The sequence below is a fragment of the Thermobia domestica genome, chromosome 13 (genome assembly GCF_964235325.1).
Source record: "Thermobia domestica chromosome 13, izTheDome1.hap1.1, whole genome shotgun sequence".
Lineage (NCBI taxonomy): Eukaryota > Metazoa > Arthropoda > Insecta > Zygentoma > Lepismatidae > Thermobia > Thermobia domestica.
Genome location: NC_137466.1, coordinates 174,143,756 through 174,166,117, shown reverse-complemented (window position 1 = coordinate 174,166,117; position 22,362 = coordinate 174,143,756). Strand labels below are relative to the sequence as shown.

The 22,362-nt window shown below is 35.7% G+C and overlaps 1 protein-coding gene across 5 annotated transcripts in view; it reads right to left on the bottom strand.

The window, feature by feature from the left end:
• Positions 1-22,362, bottom strand: part of aPKC (protein kinase C iota type) — an 850,264-nt gene that overhangs the window by 245,683 nt on the left and 582,219 nt on the right. For all 5 annotated transcript variants that reach the window (XM_081736917.1, XM_081736916.1, XM_081736919.1 and 2 more), the window contains one exon: positions 18,100-18,269. In XM_081736917.1, the coding sequence (XP_081593043.1) occupies positions 18,100-18,269 (170 nt within the window). The remainder of the gene's footprint in view (positions 1-18,099; positions 18,270-22,362) is intronic.

Genomic DNA, 22,362 nt, shown 5'->3' with positions numbered 1-22,362 from the left:
TAGCGCAAACTCACGTGAAGCAAACACAATATTCTTAAAAAAATATTTCTTTTGAATCAACTGCCAAATAAAAAAATCCAATACACGTTCCAATGCATTATATTATTTTGTTTCAACTAACTAACACTTTAATTGACTGCACTTATGACACATAAAACTACTGAGGTAGTGATAACATGCGACTTCTGAAAGAATTAAGCCAGATTAACTGTTTACTGATTTTTGTGCTTGTTTTTGTGTGAATGGTTTCTGGTGAAGCGGCAGCTAAATCATGCTGTTAATTGTTTGTAAAGAAAACGCAGTTTACAATTTAGATATACTAGTATTCCTAGAAAGCAAAATAAGCGTGCTTTTTTTTTTTTTCTTTTTTTATTAATCTACTAACAAGTTGCAGCAGTTTATAGTTGTGGTCACACCGCTACAAGGATGCACCACGAAGATGAAATTGAACTATTTACATTTCCTTTCCTTACTGAAGAATGAAATTACCTAGCTTCCAAGCAGTGGCAATGCAAATCGAATATATAGTCAGAAGATCGTAGATTTGATTGGATACATACAATGTATCTTCTCTACTAAAGTACAAATCCACAAATAATTTTCGTTCGTTATTATCGAAGCACAGATTTGAAATTCAAGTAAATTTAGCTGAGTATACTTTTTTTTTTAAAAAAAAAAATAAATAAAAACTAAAGTAACTTCCGCTGAAAAGGAAAAACCCCAAAGTAAATCGTTTGCTTTAAAGATTCCAAAACAATTGTTTAATAGGAAATTCTATTTGTGCAAAAATTTATTCTTGGACAGCAAACCAAACCATACATGTTATGAGAAATTTAGTAACCATAACTGAATATTACTGTTTTGGTGCAATTGAAATGTCCGGACATGTAGAGCATTCAAATACCGAAAAGGTTTTAATATTCGTCTCGGTCAACGTAGGATTCACACACATACCGTTGCCATCGTTCTGACAAAGCGTAAACCTCTTGGCGAAAAGAAATCAGGCTGCAGTAGAGCAAAGAAACTATCAGCATCACGACTAGTGTTTATACATCGGTATTTATCATCAGAGACTTTCCTTTGGGTCAGGAAACGACAGACAGATACATATAAGGAGGTAATTAAAATACTGCAACGGAATACGGAGACTACAGATTTTTCACGGAAGTCCTTTGCATGACGCCAAGGGTGAGTATTATTTAGGAACGTAATAATGCTGTCTGTTAGACAAATTGGATACTAAATTAACTCGACCATTTTATGTTATGTGATCCAGATTAAGAACGAACTGCAATGGGGTGTGACCACGGTTGGGAAACACGTAAAATATAATTCCAACTGCAGATCATTCATCACATACATAGCAACATCTTTTGTTGGTGTAGAGGAGTGATTTGTGTTCATCTTCTAGAATGTTATCATATATGACAATTCAAAACATAAAATACTCCTGTATTTTGATGAGAGTAAGGAAAACGCATACTTCCAAACGGTGTTTCTTGAAGGTCAATATCTAGAACTAACTAACTAACTGTATAGCCTATGGGAATCCGGAAGTTCAATGCCGCGTTCGCAAAAGGTCTCCATTGACTTCTGTCCTTAGCCAACTGGATCCAGTTTCTACTTCGTATTCCTATTTCTGCGAGATCCATTTTAATATTGTCCTCCCATCCGCGTTTAAGTCTTTCTAATAGTCGTTTTCCGATTGACTTCCACTTAAAACTTTGAAAGCGTTCCTATTTTCTTTCGTTCTTGCTACATAGGTCAGTATCAACTTACGAAATACCACCTAAAAACTTTTTAACCTTATCCAGCCTTTCAGCACTGATCAACTGTAAATTGTGTGTGTAAGCCTTATTTCTCAATAGTTAACCTCAAGAATTGAAGTGATCGGTCCAGTAGTCAGTATTCAATATACAGCTAATGCTGATTACATGACGCTTTATTAATTATAACACTTCTAATGTCATTTCGCGCAACTCGTGCAGAATGTCATGGCTTACTCTCAAACAGAAAAAAAGAAGAAAAAATCCTTTCAGATGTGTGCTACTTATGCTCTGCTGTTTCCTTCAATTGAATTTACAGGCTGGATTGCGATATTTTCGCAAGATGTGACGTACAGCATCAGCGATTCTTAGACCAATCTAGAAGGTGCTTTCAGTCTCGGGCTAGCCAGGGCTGGAGGGCCGGAATTCCGGCTGAGATTCCATTCTCAACTTCGTTTTTTTTATATACGTATATACATTTTTAATCCTTATGTATCTACAACGTAACATAAAAAGAACCACGAAATTCGGGCCTACATCAGATGCACGCCACTGAGTATTCCCACAAACATCAAAAAGATAACTGAAGATCTTACTACGTCCAGAAGGCTCCTAATATCTTACGGGCTCCTTCCCACAGGTTACTGCGATGTAAAACAGAAATTGCATTTAGGAAGCATGGCACATCCGTCATTTCCTATTCATTTATGATGATAACTATAGCCTGAATTTACAATAGAGCAAACAGAATGGAGGCCCTTTTCTACATTACAGTAATTGAATTCGTGGGGCCCCTAAACTGCTCTCCCACCCGGGAATACTGGGTGCTTTCCATTATATGCGGCCATGGATATTTCAATCACACCAATTTAATCATATAACCGGAACCTATAAAGAGCGTATAAACATCTTGCTTCACGACGTACTGTATCTATGCCATACTTTCTAAAATCTATTGATTTTATAGGGAAAATTATATTTTCTGTTTTCTTCGAAACCAACTGGAATTTTAATTATATAATTTTACTTCTACCTTCTTTAAATTTAGTTGAATTTCTCTTGGTTTCCAAAACGAATTTGCATCATATATAAATTTAATAATTACTTAAATTTCATTATTAAATATTAAAACCGAATATAACGAAAGTTTAATTACCACAAAGTAAGAGACATTTACACAGATTTGACAAAGATATAAGCAAAATCGCGCCATTAAAATTCCAGTTACAGAAAATTAATTTTCCATACAAATCAACGAACCAAAAATTAAAGACGGCGTAGGAATTCAGCACAATTACGTTTTCCTTACTAAGAAAATACAAATAAAGATTGTTTTTTCGTCAATGTTAAAGAAATAAATCAAGATTTTAATTGCAATGAGAGAGAAAAATTTACCTTTAGATGAACTATATATTATTACCACAGACTAAGAACAGAGAAGTACCTAAAAATTCGCTTATGTTTTTTCTTTCTTTTTTTATTTAATTGTATTTCTAATAATATTTATGTATTTTTTATAATATAAGTCTATGATATTTTCTATTCGAGCTTCGATCTGAGATTCTTCTCTGAAAACTACTCGATTAAAATGTCTAAAAAGAACTAGCTCTCCACACCATTTTTTTCTTTGTTTGTTTGATATCAAGTGAAATAAAGTAATACTAGTATTGGATTACATTCATACGTTCTCAGTGATTATACATCTGTAATTATACATAAAACTTCAGATAACTGAAGGTGCAAATTTGAGGATGTATTCCGACTAAAATTAAAATTATCTGATGAAAAAAAATCTAGTCTTCTTTTCTACAAATCTGTCGTGAATATCACGGTATAAAGCTCATTTCGAGGGTAGCTAGCAAAAGGTCCCCAAGATTTGAAGAAATTTAAGGTCTATTGTTAATATTAAAGCTGTAAGCCACTTCACCGCATGCCTATAGTACAAGAATGGTGGATTTATACATTACAGAAGTCCATATGGATCTGTATGGAAGATTCTAAACATATTTGAAAGAACACACATCCTGTCACAAGATAACAGCATGCATTATACTCATTCAAAGATAATAAACATCTGTGCACACTATCCACATGTATAATATGTAACATAAATTATTTTCGCAAATGCTGCATTTTTTTTCTACAAACGACTATATAAAATGTTTGTCTTCGAACTAAAGAAGGTGATGAAGGTGATTCATACATAAAATGTATATTTACAAATTAATCAATTGTATGATTGTACGAAAAATAGAAAATCATATACATAACCATGTTCAAAGAATCTTTTCTCTAAACGCACTTATTGACAGTATGTTTTGATACATTGGTTCAAAGAAAGATTTGTGGGTTTTTATTTAGTGTAATCCTACCTACGGACAAGAGTATCATGTTTCTGGCAGATATGAGTGCTTTACCGGACAGGACTGAACTTATGCTACCACATACAGTCTCATGTAATGAGAGAACTGAAGGCAAGATGGCTTAGTAGTAGAGCGTTCACTTCTGGTGCGTCCGCAGACCAGAGAGTTTGTAATGAACAATAATGTATCTATGGGGTTTCCTGAAGTTCTCCCTTTTCCTTCCACAATTTCATTCTACCAATTACATAATAATCATTTATTATCATTATCCAACTGTCTCCTAACCCTCAGGACATAAATCGAGAAGTTAAAAAAGCGCGTACAGAGTGAGATCTATTGCAATCTGGTAGCTACATCGTCTACTACGAACATATAAAAACATATCAAACATACACACATATATATAACGAAAGTTAGTAACATATTAGTCACTCGATTTCCATTTTTCCAGTATTTACTGCTGTCCCGTCGCTGGAAGAATGAATGGTGGTGTAGCGTGTCTGGAAAAAAACTTAAATAAAGAAGTTCAGCACTTTTGTTTGCCTACTGCATGCAAACGAATTGCCATTAAAACGTCTGATGAATATCTTGAATGGTGCAAAACAGGGCCAAATACCTTCTCGGGACCCATAGGTGTCCAGTTAGGAGACTGCGAAAAGAGAAAAGCTGTGGAGTTTCATTCAATTACAGTAGTATGGGTAACGGAGATGCAGAAAATATCCGATCTCAATACTAATCAGAAGTATCTATTCGAAATCTTCCATGCTGTGTCATCAGGAATACGCCCCTTAGATCTAGCCAATAAGAAACCAAGTTCCGTAGTGCAGTCACGGTGGCTAACATTTGCTTGCAAATACTATGACTTTACGTCAGCATCTTCAACCCAAGCAACAATCTTAAACTTCTGGCAGCAGAATATGTCATTCGTGTCTACGCACCGATATGGTTTGGATTCGTCAACAGCCTTCATGCACAAAAGCAGCCAGCCATCTATGGAATATCATCTGCTTCTCAAAGTTTTTACCCGTGGATATAGAAAAATAGACCACACTGTCATTCAAACAAATTGATTCTTTGCGCATCCCGAAAATTTGCTTCTAGCGATGATTTCTGGCCTCATCAGTGAAATTAGGACCGTAGCTTGGAGACGGATCAAGGAAACTAGTGCAAAGATGCAGAAAAACCCGACAAAGATTCGTGAATTTGTTCCCCGGTTAAGATTTGAAGCGGACTGCTACCATGAAATGATCGACTGGTTTTCGACCGATGTAACAGAGCTTCCCATTACCATGATGTAATCAGATGAAGAAATAAAGGACAATATTCTAACCTATGCTATGGTAGATGAATCTGCACTGATGTTTTCTTGCGATGCGCAAGCAGTCGAGCGAACTATAAAATAAGTGACAGAAGCAGCATTCAAAGCCTATGGTTTCAAAAATAAAGAGACGATAATTAAGGCGACACTAGATTCGAGAAAACAAATGTTCAAATTTGAATCGAAGAAGAACTTAACTCTAAAAATTACAACCAAGAGCTGTATTGATAGATACAGATATCTACTTACGGTGGTTGGGTGAGTAGAGTTCTCAGTGTAGCCACGTCCTCGTCGTGAGCACTGGGTTGTTTTGCGTTGGTCCCGAACGCAAAACGAGCAGAGAGTTACACATTTAGGGTATTTTAAAAACAGTTCCTAATGTCAATGAGATTAAATTTATGCTCCGAACCTTTCTTGGCTTCCATTATAGACAGCCAGAAGCTGTCACAGTCGAAGTTCGTGTCGAGTTAAGTGGGTTGCCGTTTTACGAAAAATCTTAAATTTTCAAGGCGGATGCGGCAGGATAAGGGGTAGTCCGAAAAATCCCCAATTTTTTGTGCAAAGTCTCTGCCACGGGTAGCAACTTTTGCGCACTACCCATTTTCAAATTTAAAAAAAAAAAAAAAAAAAGTATTTTTCGACCCACCATATTGTACAGGCTACCCATACAGAATGAATAAGCAGAATTCCACAAGCTTTGGTACGTGTATGTTGGGAATATAATGGTTTGCATTGTTATGTTGTTTTTAAGTTACTGATACTTGTACTTTTATCAGCCAAACTACGTAATAATACACAGGTCTACAAGAGAAAAAAAAATGATGAGGGGTTCTAGGGGTTATTCTACATGAGTGATGGCAGTTGGGTAGTTGAGTGATACATGTTTTATTTGACACCGCAAATAGTTATTTCAGTTTTTTTTAAAAAAAATGAATGTTGCGGAGATGAAAATGCTGCGGTAGATGTGTGGAGTGACGCGGAAGGACAAAATTAAGAATGAAGTGATCCAGAGAACAGTAAAGTTGAGACCAGTAGTAGAAAAACGGCAAGAAAGTAGACTTCGATGGTTTGGGCGTGTAACAAGATCACCTTTGGAATACGTAGTTTACCGGGTTGATATATGGAACTGAATGAGAAAAGAGCCCACGGCCGGCCAAAGAAGCAATGGGGGAGATTGTGTTAAGAACGGTATGGTACAGAGGATATGACACAAAATAGAAACAGGCGGAGGACAGCGATCCGTAAGGCCGACCCCAGCTAACTGGGAAAAAAGGCAAAGAAGAAGTTTGTAGCTCGTAAGAATACACTCACACAAATCAACAATCTCAAACCAGAAATTAGATCTATCTATTAGATAAATTTACTTTGTTTTAATTCATAATAATGATCTATCTTTCTTTTACGTAGTGTGAGTTATCAATCTCTTGTCATTAAAAGAAATACACCTACATTATTTAAAGATTAAACTGGGATACAAGATTTTACTGACCGAATCTTGCATCTACCTCATACGGTGTTACAGTGCTGTTTTGTAGAACACAGTTCATGTCGTTCTTGAAGTCCTATTTGATGAGGCTTTCACAAATAGAAAACAAAGTAACTTAAGCGCCGGAACATTAGTGAGATTATTGACCTGCGCACACACACAGCAATCATAGCTCGTCCAGTGTGGAAGAGAAATGCAAGTATCGCTCAGCTGTTCATTTCTGATGTTTTACTGTATGATTTTCTGATGGATTTCTCAGCAGCCGCATCAAATTTTCAAGGAAGTCCAGCATTTGGGGACGTTGCCGTGAACGAACACATCTCCAGACATCGGTTTCAGAAGTTTAGGTCAAGAGATCTGAGCCTTTGTGATGAACTCTGCAGTGAACGGCTACAGGATTGGATGACGAGGCCTTGAAGTTACCCATAGAGGATGACAGAAGTCAAACGGATGTTGAACTTGCCGACGGATGAACAGGAGAAATAAACTTCACCGCATGGCGAATGTGTACAAGTTAAGCAAGCGAGTACTCCACACATTGTCGGCAGCCAACAAGGAACAATGAGTAATAACCTGTTGTTGCTCTCTCGGCACAACACATTCATATCCGGTGAGCGCTCAAGAGTGACCAAAATTGGGCCCAGTATGACACTTCCAAGCATACCACACATTGGTTGTTACCATGTGATCCTATGCCTCATACCTTAAGACTTACTCTGCATCCACGCAAGATTATGCTCTGTGTCTCGTGAATTGGTCGCCAAGTGGTGCGTTATGGCTCCTACCACCAGGTCATATCATCACTGGGAACCTGTACTCACAGCAGTTGCAACAGGTGCAACATGCATTGCAGCAGACGGAGCCACGATGGTTAATCGCAAGGGCGTGCTAACAATTCGAGACCACACGTGGCAAGGATGACCACGGATACCATTCAGCAACTTGGGTGGGAAACACTGCAGCACTCACGATACTCGCCGGATCTAACGCTATCAGTTTAGCACGTGTTCCACTCAATAACCACTTCCGTGGGAAATTCTTCAACAACAAAATAGACATGCGATACACATTCACGAATTTCTTTGAGTCCAAGACCTTGACTTGTATCGCCAGGGCATTGTCCTGCTACAGAAATGTCGGGAAAGGATGCTAGATGCTGACGGAAATTATCTGATGATCACGGCAAGAACTTTCTTGATAACCTTATTACTTGCAGGCAGTAAAGCAATGAGGTGAACTAAAAGTGAATTAATGCGAGTATCACTATCTATTTGTTAGTATTTAGGCTACTACAGAACAACAAACAGTACGTAACTACCAGGGGTCGTTTATTTGAATTTTCTAATAAAACGTACAAGAATATTGCAAAAGAAGTGGCCCAACTTTAGTAGCTTTTAAAGTTTCTTTCACATATTTCTAATGACGGATCCCGTACTGAAATCTTAAAGCTACGCGAAATGTTATAGTGATGAAAATAAGAACTTAAAATAATAAAATTCTTACGAATTTACCAACTTTGTCGAAAATTCCAAAGTTTCTCATTTCATGTAACTCCCGATTTTCTCAGAATTCCTGAGTGCAAGAGACACTGATTTAGTGTTTGGAGATTTGTTAAGTGTTGAGAAACTGTTTAACAGCCAACTTCTGGAACTAGGCATGTAATGAAAAGTTAAAAATATACCAGAACTGCCATACAAGCAATAGACAGTACTAGTGAGTTAGTTAATTGATGAAGTAAAATTTCAACTAAGTAAAATTCTAAGAAACATAAAGAAGAAATTTTTCAACCTACTGCAATACAGATAAAGTCGATAAATATTATACTTAGAATTACAACTTATGTACAAAAGCACAATAAAACATATTCAACAGCCCATGATCCACAATTTTCTCAGATTATAATACGCAGAATGCCAACGAAGTAGCAGCAACACTGTGCGGAATTCTACACGCGAAACACAATATGGAAATACGCAACAAATATGCATTAGTACGTATTATGCACTCATTCAATAATATTGATTAAGTCATGTTAACAGACAGGTTAAAATTAACGTCACTACAAGCAGTTTCAATGGTTATCAGAGTATTCCAAGATTAAAACGACAAATTCAACTTACAACCCCGACTTTCTTGTACTAAATCTCTCTATAAACAGAACCCAACATGTTTAAAATTAAAGTTGACGGCAAGATAAATTACGATATGCTATACGTAAATTGAGTTAAGTTGATTTTGAGTTTAACGTCCTTTTTAGAAGCGAGGCTATGTGAGCCGGGACCTACTGATTAACGTGGAATCCGAATTATGATTTTCCGCCAGTATACGTAAATTGATTACCGGCCAATACACGCATTCAGTTTTCATGAGGAAGTGTACCCATTTATCTAAGTTTTCTCCTTGTTAATTTTAACATGAATGCATGAACAGATATCCAAGAAGTTGTTTCAGATCTTTAAGGTAACTTTCCCACAATAAGCACTCCAAGTACAAGTACACCTGCTTATCATTTGTCTATGTCTTGTTGTAACGGTACCATTTTAATCGTATATAACTGAATCATTTTGAGATTATACAACAAACATGTGCACACTATACTTATTCTGTTATCTAAGAAGTGTGTAAGAAGTTAATTTTTATTACAGTATCAAGGCATAAGATCGTGGTTGTGTTGAATAAAAAAGGAAAACCTGTAAGGGATTAATACCGACAGAGAAAAACAATCCAGTGTACGATCTGAAACTAGTAGTATATTAAACATAATGAATCAAGTCAAGCTGTAGAGACCCAGTTACACGAGAAATCATTACAAGCTGGGAACATCATCAATCGGGAACTAGAGTTGGAAGAAAGCCGCAAAAAATACATTCCTAAACTGTTGCCTCGCTACAGTGCAGAGCTTTGAGAATTGACAGAAGAGAGTGAGTTCCCTCGTGGCTAAACGGTTACCGTATGTTCCTTTGACATGGAGGACCCAGATTCGATTCCCGGCAGGAGCTCATGTGGTTCGGATCCCACGTTAAGCTGTAGGTTCACGTCTCATATAGCCTTCCTGCTGAAAGGGACGCTAAACTCAAAATGAAATAAAATGGAAAATGGCATGAGAAAGATGGAGATCCGTAGGAACATTCAATGAAGTGCATATACTCCAACAAACTTGTACGCTTTATTACCGCTCATGGAATGAATAAAGCATCAACGAACTGTACATGAAATGCAAGGAACCCTTTTTCAGCGTGTTCATAATCATTCTTGGATATAGCTGTAAGGAAAAGTTAAATATGAGCCACACATATTATCAAACTGCTATTTAGGTCCTTATTTAACACACTGAAACTCTGCTGCTGTATATGGTACATGGCAGAGACAAAAACAAGATAGGAGTGCATCAAGGTAATATGTTCGTATCTCTCGTTTGAGGGACTCCTCACTGAAGAATGGAGTGGGAAGCAGTAATGTGTGCTACTCTTTTTACTGATATTTCAGTGAAGATACCGAATGCATCCCCTCCTTCGTACTTCCATCTTTGTACTTCTAAAAAAGGGCCTTGCAAAACAGGCATCTACATATATGGATGGTTTATGGAAAGCTGTGAGAAGAAGTGGAACAAATGACATAACTATTCTTTGTAGTCTTTCGTAACAGATACCAGGGTACAAAGTTATAACTCTAAAGGGCTACTAATTGAGCACGAATGTAGTGCGATTTTTCAAGGTGATTTCCATATAAAAGTCATCACTAGAGACTGAAAATAGCCTTCGTATGTTGAAGAGAAAATATTGAATAGAGTTTGAACATTTTCCAATTCGGATGATAATTAGTTTTCTTCTAATGTAAATGTATTATAAAAACTAAAAGTGGTCTTGCGATGTTGTTTATTCCGTAGTTAGAACGTGACCATCTAATGACTTCCCCAAGTCTGAAACCAGATAGGCAATTTCATACGTGACAGGAAAACCCTCTTATATTTGTTAGATCTTTCATAACTCTTCATGTTAGATCAATTGTATACAATAATATCTGTATCTATTAAGCTGCTTTGAAAACTACGAAATTATCAACATGTACTAGTTCCATAAAGGATTTGAAATGCAATATGACTGAATTACTTTCAAAGAACGTTTTAATTTTCCGTTTCTGTGAAGTATGTATCTAATTTTTAAATTTAATGTAAATAGTTCAGAACCTTTCTTTGACAGTATATAAAATTGTTTAAAATAACCTTGTGTGGCAGGATTACATTTGTTGCATATTTCATTGCAGTACTGTCTAAAAACAATAATCGAATCGAATCTTTCAAAATATAAAATAGTAACAAAACTAGTAGCTCTACCCTAATGTTTTTATTGTTTTTATTTTATGAAGGTCCTGAATTTACGGATCAAAATATGGCATTTCCATGCAACTGCTCAGGTACAAAACAGTAGACAACTGCACTGAAGAAATGTCAATGCACAGTAGTAGTACAAATATTCATTTCCAGCACATACTCATGCTGCCAATGTTATATTTAAATTCCTCGTAACTTAAACCTACGACATGATGTTATGATATTTATATTGCAAAATTAATGAACAACGGCAATTACGAAAGCAGGTTAAGAAAAAAAAATGGTGTAACGGCTCATTTGAGAGAATAAACCTGCTTCAGCGCCATCTGCTAGCGACCGGCTAAACTACGTCCAGCCTACCTTCGAACACGTGGTCAGCGCGTAGCAACGCGTAGCACCAGCCGGGAATCGAACCTATAACAATATTGTGTATTTTTCATGTAATCTTAAATATTATCTCTTGTATTTACGAGCAATATGTGCTATTGAAATATGCACAAGCTAGTTAGAAGAAGAAGAGGAAGAAGAAGAAGAAAATATAAAAATTATATAACAATATTGTGCATATTTCAATAGCACATATTGCCCGTAAATACAAGAGATAATATTTAAGATTAATGAAAAATACACAATATTGTTATAAACCCGGGATCATGCGGAAAAGAGTCCAACGATCTAACCACAAGACTAGATAGTGAAATATGTGTACGTTGGCCATTCTTCGTTTCACACACACACACACATACACACACACACACAAAAAAATGCTTACTCTTACGAAGTAAAAAAGTACATGGCTATATTTACATTGTTTTATAGTAAGGCAAATTTAGCAGATATTCAAGCTACAGATGCTGCAGGTTAACAGGTATTGATGTATATGTGGACTTAACGGAAAAATAAATAAATAAATAAATAAATAAAAGTCAATTAATCAATTAAGTTAAAACAACTGACATAAATTTATTCATTACTTGCCTACACTATACTGAAACGACCTAGTTCAGCAACTACGTCACCTAAAGATTATTGTAATTATTTCACAAAAGAAAATATTATTTATAGAAGACAGCGAATGGCGAAAATACGATTTAACTACTGAAGTTTAAGAATAATTTATTTTCTTAATTTGGTAAATATATTACTACTAATTGGTGGACATATAACTAATTCCTTTATGAATGTGAAAACATTTCAGGAAAGTATAAAGTCTATCAATCTACACATCACTAAACAAACGTGATGGAAAATCTCCAGATATTGGTATTATTATACTATTGTATATACTCAAAATATTGGCTTTTTACACAAATAACAACTGTCCAATCTAGATTATTTTCTCAATGTAAAACTATGGAATATTTAAGAGAAACTACGGAGATGATCTCTCAAGGTTAGAAAAAGGTGAAGTTGAGGAATGTCTGTTTTGGACTATTCACTATTGACACTGTGTTACTGACACTAATCAGAGGAGTTTTATTACTACTACTACTACTCGCTATGCATTTACCCACACAAAATACTCTACAAATTGTTTACAAATATCAGAAGTTATTAACATAAACTATGTGATTAAGAATTACTCATCTTAGTAAGTAATACGTATGCGTCAACTCCTTTCCCATGTCCAAGTATTAGTGACATATACCCTTATTCACACTGCATTACAAATTCAGAGATAAAAAAAATATTCGTCTTCGTTTCCCCGCCAATTTCAACTATAAGTGTAAGTAAGCATAAAATAACTTGTTTGAGCTAGGAGTTATTTGATTTCTTAATATTAAGAGGAAGCAGAAGTGGAGACAGCTAGTACGGACTAAGAGATTCGACTTAAAATGGGCCATAAATACTTTTCATTATATATCTAGGGGCTACATATACATTGTAATGTACCACGTGCTTGTGTTTATAAACAACTACACGTGCTCCTGTTTGTAAACAATAACCACATGTATTTTAGGATGGAGTACTACACCTCACGTTGGATTATTACAAGAAGCAGACGTCAGGACAGACCACCAGCACCACCTACAGTCACATAACGACAAGGAAGCAGCAGCGCCACCGACACCCAGGGGCGCCTATATAACGGAGAGGATTCAACGGGCAGTCAGTAGTCTGCGATTGGTCTCCCCTCCTCTAGCTTTCCTGGAGCTCTAGGAGAAACCCAACCTAAAAGCTTCTAGTTTGCTGCGGAACTCTAAGCTTCCCTTTCTCCCGCCTTAGCTTGCCCGGAGCTCTGTAGAGACCCTGCCCTAAGGCTGTAAGGTTTTGGAGTACCTTTTTTCTACTTCGCATCCGAGAAAGTTATATTGTAATATTTTTTTGTAAATACTGTTGTATTTTATTACAGGATTTTTATAATATACTTGGGTCATAATTACAGAGCTCTTTTTCCAAGAATTCTGAAAACCCTGTTCAACCCTCTGAATCTTTCCCTACTAGTCTTCGTGACACGTGGTAGAAATTTATGATCCCTTCTGGCTAAAAACCAATGTTGCCTCAATTCCTTTCCTTCTTTCCTTTTAGCTAGTTGATTTTTTTAAATTTTTGTTGTTGTTGTTAACTGAAAATAGGAAGGAAACCTTTCTCCTTATTTTGCCGGACTTTAACTACACACGTGGATCAGAGGTACGGCAACACTGAGAGTAGTGACAGTTTACATGCTCGCGAGGACTAACCGAGGGTTGTGGGAGTAAAAAGAAGCAATGGTTGGGGAAAGAGTCCTTTAAAGCTGCCCTGATGTTTAAACCGTTACTGGGAGTCGATCCCGGACTCTTAATTTACTTTACATAGTCCTACCTACCCGTACTAAGGGAAGAACTTTACAATAAGTATATATTAAGAAAAACGGCACAATAGTTTATCGTAAACGACAGATACGTTATTGCAGTTGCACCGGTGCATCAAGCATTTTAACGTTGTAATTTATTACATTAATCAATTCTTAATGGTGTTTTCGATATTAACATTATAAACTATAATATAGTCATGAAGATTCCATCAGTACAGTTGCTGGATTAACAGATCTGATATATATATATATATATATATATATACAGTGGTCGAAGTGAGACGGTATGCGGTGGTAAGCCGTACCACCTCTGGTTTTTCGTGATCAAGACATACCGTCATTGGACAGTAGATGCTAAACACCGTTAATAAATCAATTTTATATACAGTAATTGATGGATAACTTCGCACGAAAAAGATTTTATTTCTTATGTAGAAATAATTTCTAAGTTGAAAACACCGACATTTTTGTTATTGTTTGCCTACCTTTTGTTTTTAAATTGAGGTGTCGACAAAGAAGTTCATCTAGTTTATATTTTGATGTGCCATGTTGAATTGTTTCTTTCGTATGTGTGTGTGTGTCTTCTTTTAATTCATGTAAATGTCGTGTTTTGAGCATGAGCGGATTTAGAGGTTGTCTGCTGTGGGGCCTATTCTTCCGGTGGTTAGGAATACCCCTCAGTCGAGTGGGGGTCCGGAGGTTTTCATGCAGCAAATTGTTAAAATATAAAGTCGGCTTTTGAGCGCTTCCGTGTATAACTCTCTATAATACAAGTTTTTTTTTTTTATTTATTTATTTAGAAAGTTGATTCGATTTAGATAGTCTCGTAATTAAAGAGATGCTATCAAGGTTTTCAGTCATTATGTAAATGGAAATGCAATCCTTTAGGCAACATACCCTCACTGTATTTTAACATTAAATAGCCAGTTTGTCAAGTCACAATCGTAATAAAACATACCGCCTCTGCTTTTTTCCCCCACTTCGAACACTATATATATATATATATATATATATATATATATATATATATATATATATATATATCGGGCCGGATTGGCTACTAGTTGGCCCCGGCAGCTGATTTATTATGTTGGCTTCGAATTCTCAATCCCGCAACCACCATTACCCCAACTGCAAGGGCCCCGATCCCGGGGGGCCGAGGCCCCCTCCCAAAGCTCATCTGGGCCCCCTTACTGTATTTGTAAATTTACAATATTTGGCATAATTTGAATGCAATTTGTTTTAAAATCCTCATACTTTCTGCATCTGAATGGGCCTCCCCAAATTTACAGAGAAATTGGCGCCCCTGCCCAGCTGCCCACTGTTTTCCAACGATAAAAGCACACTATTATCTTAGATAAAGCACACTATCCTTTAGTAGCCACACCATACATTATACCATAAAGTCATAATATAAAATCAGGGTATATGTTTACGTAACAATATTTATGAGAATAACACAAGCAGTAATCATTAACATACGTTTATTTATCTCGTCTCGGGATGGCTAAAATTTGTAATTTGTTAATAAAGAACTACGGACAAATTAATGTAAAGTTATCACTGGCGGTTTTCGTATTCGTGAACAAGGGGTACGATAAGCTGCAAAGGCACAGTCACTGCACGTAGCCCGAAATATTTTTTTCCGGAGGGATATACCTTCCGGAACAAGCACGACAAAGTCTTCTCATAAGGACATTAGTATCAGTAAGCACTCGTGGTCCACGAACTACAGCATGTCAAGTACCCAGATTGTGTGTATTTATGCAAATTGTGTGTACATATAGGCCCACAGAGTGGTCGTAATAGAATTATCTGCTATGGGTGCGACGTGATAAAAGATTAGGAAAGAAATTAATAGTAAATCTTAATATTGCTATCGGAAATTGGCGTAATAAATTTTCATTTCGATTTACATAATGTTATTCCAAATTTATGTGACCACCTCTCTTTATTTATTAAAATTTTCACACCCCCCCCCCTCCTTTTTGATTTGGTCTCTGTCTGGGTGGCGATCGCCGCCTAACCACCTAGGCGAGTCCGGGCCTGTTTGTATATACAGGTGTTTCAAAACAACATCGACAACGTTTGGAAGGTGATTCCTGACACCAAGATAAGACGAAAAGTATAGACCAACCTGGGTGTACAAATGCTTCCTTTCGAAGTTATAGGCTGCCGAAAACATAAATATATATATATATATATATATATATATATATATATATATATATATATATATATATATATATATATATATATATAAAAGAACTTCATAACTCCAATACTATGGAACCTACCGTAGTCGGGTAAAGATTTCACTTAGGAATTACTATGTATCCTATCCAAATATCCATGTTTCAGAATCCTGAGTTATTTCCGCAACAATTTTTATAGAGGTAGTTGGTGAGTACTTCAAATTATATGCCCGTAGCCAAACTCCCTCTATAAAAATTGTTGTGTGAGTACTGCAGGATTCATGTATTTTCGAGTAGAGCACACATTAGTTCCTAAGTGAAGTCTTGACCCGACTACGGTAGGTCCCATAGTATTGGAGTTATGCACCTTTAAAATTAATTTTTTCATGTTTTCGGCAGCCTATAACTCCGAAAGGTAGCATTTGTACGCACAGGTTGGTTTATAATTTTTGTCTTATCTTGGTGTGAGGAATCACCTTCCAAACGTTGTCGGTGTTGTTTTGAAACACTCTGTATATAAATATAATGAAAAGTATTTATAGTCCATGTTAAATTGAAGCTCTTAATTCATAGCAGCTGTATCCACTTCTGCTCCCTCTTAAATAGCATCACCGTTAACTTAGATTCTACGGTAAATGTAAAGAAACGCTAACCACCAAAAGACGGCAACACTTTCTACAGCATTTTCCCCTTATATTTTTATTTTATTTCTTTATTTTTATTTATTATTTTTTTTACCAAGTGCCAATATATTCAATAATTCTCACCAACTCAAGAAATGGATATCGAACTTTTTGATCAACCAAGTTGAATCAATGATCAGAAAATAATCCATCCATTGCTTTGATATTTTGTCTTGTTTGTTAGTAAGAGAGTTTTCTGTATAAGCACATTGCTGGCGTGCAAAATAAAGATGAAACAAACACAGATAATCCTCTGATTATTGATTTAACTTATTTTCACATGAAGTTTCAAAGATTCAAGATCGAACTTTTAAATTTGACTGATAGATTAAATTGCCTCAGACAATATGCCAACACGCTCAGAAATTTTTAACTATCATTTTTACTTACTTTAAATTCTGAGTCCTGAAAATTCTTTAGTACAAGTAGTAAAATCATCAAAGAAGCATAAAAGAATGAACTCTATGGAGTACGCTGTCAATTGCTAGTGGTTACACGTCAAAATGTGTGTAACCAAGAACAATTGACAAGGTATACCTTCACTGCTCTACCTCGAATGGACTATTCCTTCACATTTCCTTGATGATTTTATCTTCCGTGAACAAGGTTCTAGGACAGAACCGAAAGCTTACAAGTGCAAGGAATTTTCAGGAATTAGAGTTTGAAGTAAGTAAAATTGATTGAATTATTTCGAATACTTCATCTCGGATACGTTTTCTTATATTTATTTTTTAGCACATTTATTATATTGAATTCACAACATATTATAATAACTCAATAATTTGAACAGTATTCAAAAAGGGAGAAAAAGTAGGGTGTCTATCGGTATTGAAAGTCAAGAAATTTAGCTTTTGGGTCACGATTTTTTTTTTTTTTTTTTTTTTTTTTTTTTTAAATCTGTACAAATAGAAGTATAGACTGGAAAATTTTGTTCTATAAATCATCAAAACCAAAAATGTCTATGATCGGCTTTAGACGCTACAAATCTCAAGCAAAACACGCTTCTATCGCATGCATGAAGATTCGGCTCAATTCCCTTTTGAGAATGTTGCTAAATTTTATGGATTGGGAAAGAAAAGGTCACGAAATTTCATTTTGGAATTTTAGTAGACACCCTGAAAAGGTTGCTTCCTTTGGACTTAAAAGTTTTATTTTTTTACTTACCATTTCCCAGTCGATGCTTTTGAAGAAAGGATGATTGGCTATGTCTAAGAAACCAGTCTCCCTGTGACAACCTAACCGGTCAGCAGGGTTTTTATTAAGAAAACCTTTAAGGACAGAGGCAGCTTTCACAGACAGCGATCGAGGTATTCGAATAGTCTTTTCCAAAATCACTGCAAATACAAAAAGATCATCATGTAAATACAAAAAGTTTTTTCTTTCTTTCTTTTTCTTTTAACTTAAGGATTTTCGCTCTTTTCTATTTTTTTTTCCAAATTTTAGTGAATAGTTAATGAAAAGTAATAAGGATCTAAAATCTGAGTTAGATAGTAACTGCAAAATGTTATTACATTAACTAATAGTTATCCTAAAGACCTTTCGTATAATGTAGAACTTTAGGTACCTAACAATTATGAAGCATACACTGCGCACCCAAAGGGTGTAGCCGGATAAGGCAATATACAGTGCCCTTATACGGATTGCTGTGATATTTATACCAACGGTACTTCATATCGAAAGATAACTTTGGCTGGAAAATCAACTTCAAATTCCTTCGAATTTCGAAGTTATTGTTGAAAATTCGAAAATCAAGAATTGTTCATATCTCGGAAACGACTTAAGTTACGAGGATGAAACAAAAATGTGCATATATTTTGCTTGAAGGGCCTTACAGAAAATTAGAAACAATGTATTTCGCCCTTCAAATTCCTACCGAAAAGTGCGTCGAAAATATTTTAATTCAAATATTTTTGCTTTATGTTTGAGTGACCACCTAATTTTTACCATAGATGCAGCACCAAGTGACAAGACAAGGAACACAATCTCTGTAAGCCGAACAACCTTAGCAAAGTATTGAGGACATGAAAAGTAATAAATGTTTGCATCGACATATGAACAACATTAAACTGTTCGATTCCCATTTGAAATTCATAATAATATGGCTTTAGACTCAAATACTCTGTTGTATTGGGAACAAGATCAATATGGCACCTGTATGTCTTCCTACTAATATGTTGAGATCGTACCTCGAATTTAACGGTGTGGGTATTTTCTTTCAGGAAATGGAGATTGATTTTGTCATCTTCAATTATCATTGCATGAGTTGAGTTGATCTTTAGTTTCATGTTCCTTTCAGCAGCGAAGCTATATGAGATGTGGACCTACTCATTAATGTGGAATCGGAACCACATGAACTTCCGCCGGGAATCAAAACAGGTTTCCCACGCCAAAGGTGCATACGCTAACCGCTTAGCCACGAAGAGAGCTCTCGTTTATCATTTCAGCCGAGTTGGAAACTGCCTGAGACAACTGATAGGATCCTGTAAAAAGAAGTTTTAGGTTCCTTTCTGTCAAGTCCGGGAAGTCTAGGATGTCCGCAAGTGTGACTTTTGCGAAAGACCGTGTACACCTGTCTATCTGATTATGGCGTGTACACCTGCAATAATCATAATGTGTTCTCTGTGATGTGCTGTCGTTCCATTTGTTGAACCTCCTCGTTGAGGCCATCGTCAGAAATAAGACGGTTACCAAAAGTTTTATGTAAATAAGAAGCTATCCGGCATAACAAACCAACTTGAAGAAGGAACTTGTTGTCCAGTTGGTGACGTAGAAGACAATACTATGAACGGCCTCAAAAACCCAGCAAAATTTGTAACATAAGAAAATTCGCCCCATTGACTACGGCTGGAGAAAATTACGCCCCAGCCGATGTCAATTGCTTGCGCTTACCTTTCAGTGTAGGCATTAAAACTGTAAATCCTCTTTCTTCCAAATATTAAGTTGTATCCCGAAAGCTGCGATTCACACAATAAATATCACCTTGTGCCATGAGAATCGCTAGTCCGTTTGGATCTGTAATGTTTGCCTCAGCATATCTACAATATAACCAGTCTTAGTAGAAATAGTAAATGGCTCACATAGTGCCAACCTTTTTTATTTTTTTTAATTTTTAATTTTTATTTTTATTAATTTTTTGTCCAGTTACGATTTTCATTCATACTCAATATTCGACCTCTTGCCGTGTCGAATATATATTCCATCAAAGATTAGTACCAAATGGTCAACAGTATTGTGAAGTTTCGTTACCACAATAGCTTTCTAGCTTTTTCTTCTCGCGAACAGCTACGACTCCGAACTAGGATGTCATAACAGATGCACACATATCCGAAACTTGCTGTTCTCTTTCCAGTCCTAGAATTACAGCACTAACACTATTCCAATTGCCACTGGGCAGTAAAAAAAGGTCAAATGACAGTTCAATTATCAGCGGAGCTAGCAATCTCACGCGGCTTCTGGAAGAGGTAGATTATGAGTTATGCTGTCATGTAAAGCCAATCATAACGAGTCAGAAATTCAAACTCGACCATCTTTAACATCTGACAGTATTCTTGCTGAAAAAAAAGCGTGACGTGGGTTGCATACGTTCAAGGTGGGTCCGAATTTGGTTTTCCTCATTTTACACCAAGTTGCACGGCGAGTATCAAACCATGGTCAAGATATATTATAGATGGGTTGATGCTGCTTCTATGGTAAAAATTAGAAGATGGTCACTCAAACATGAAGCAAAAATATTTGAATATTTTCGACGTGCTTGTCGCTAGGAATTTAAAGGGTGAAATACATTGATTCTAGTTTCCCATAAGGCCCTTCAAGCAAAATACATGCACATTTTTGTTTCATCCTCGTAACTTAAGTTGTTTCCAAGACATGAACAATTTTTGATTTTAAAATTTTCAACAATAACTTCGAAATTCGAAGGAATTTGAAGTTGATTTTCCAGCCAAAGTTATCTTTGCATATGAGGTACCGTTGGTATAAATATCACAGCAATCCGTGTAAGGGAACTTTTCACTGCTTCATCCGGCTACATCTTTTCTGGTGTGTAAGAAAAAGCTTGGAAACAGTTATTATTTTATTTAATAGCATTTTGTAGATACTATCTGACATATTTTCTTACTTAATACAATTTGTAGATACTACCTGGCTTACTTTCTTACTTAATAGCATTTTGTAGATATTACCTGGCTCACTTTCTTAACAGCATTTTGTAGATACTACCTGGCTCACTTTCTTATTTAATAGCATTTTGTAGAAATTACCTGGCTCAATTTCTTATTTAATAGCACTTTGAAAATACTACCTAGCTCACTTTCTTACTTAATTACATTTTGTACATACTATCTGGTTCACTTTCTTATTTAATAGCATTTTGTAGATACTGCCTGGCTCACTTCTTACATTTTTAATATTCTTTATTGTCTTTAAGTTATTCATTAAAATTTAAAAAATAGGGATGAGTTTATCGAACAGGCTTAAGATCGTTAAATAATTAATAGCACAAACTACGAATATTAAATAAAAACAATAACGAAATCTAAATTCATTTCCTATAGAACTTTCGATTTCATGTCGTTTTAAAGTTCTAAATGTCCCAAATATTCCATGTATTATTATTGTGCATATAAATGAAAATTCTGAAGTATATGAGAGACGCATAACGAAAGAGAACAAAAAGTTGTAAAGCACAAGTTAAGAAATAAAACGAGAGTTTTTGTTTGAATCGTGAATGCGCACTGTATCGGTATCGATGATCGGTACAATAAATTTTAGATATTCATCTAGACTGTTAAGCAAACTGAGGAACTACTTGTATTAAGACGTAGTAAAATGTCACTCAACCAAAATCAGAAATAATTGTAGTCGTGAAGTTTTGTTTTTCTGCAATATTTCATAACTCTCACTGTTTGCATTTTCCAGCAGGCTTTTTCTCTGGGTTACTTCTTAATCTAACTCATATTCATGTTATTTCTCTTGCATATGAGAAAAGGTAATTTTAGCGTTTAACATCAAAATTAAGTACCTTAGTATGTCTGTTTTCTTCTAAGAATTTATAAATTGTACTTAAAACACTTTATAATGGTCATAAGGTAGCTTCCATATTCCTATTTTCTCTCTTTTAAGGTTTTACAAATTTTATTGCACGGTGTTTTGAGTACAGCTTATCAAGTCTCAGAACTGAATATGTGTATCAGTCTACTTAATTTTGACGTTAGCTGCTGAAGTTATCCTTTTCTCGTATACAAGAGAAAGACCATGAATATGTAGTACTTCAAGAAGTAATCCAGAGAAAAGACCTGCTGGTGAGAGCAAACAGTGAGGTTTGTGAAATATTGCGACAAAACAAAACTTCATGACGCGCCACACAGGTAACACTATTTAGTTGTTTTTAAGAGATGCGCACTAAAAGTACGTGCTGTTTTCCCACAA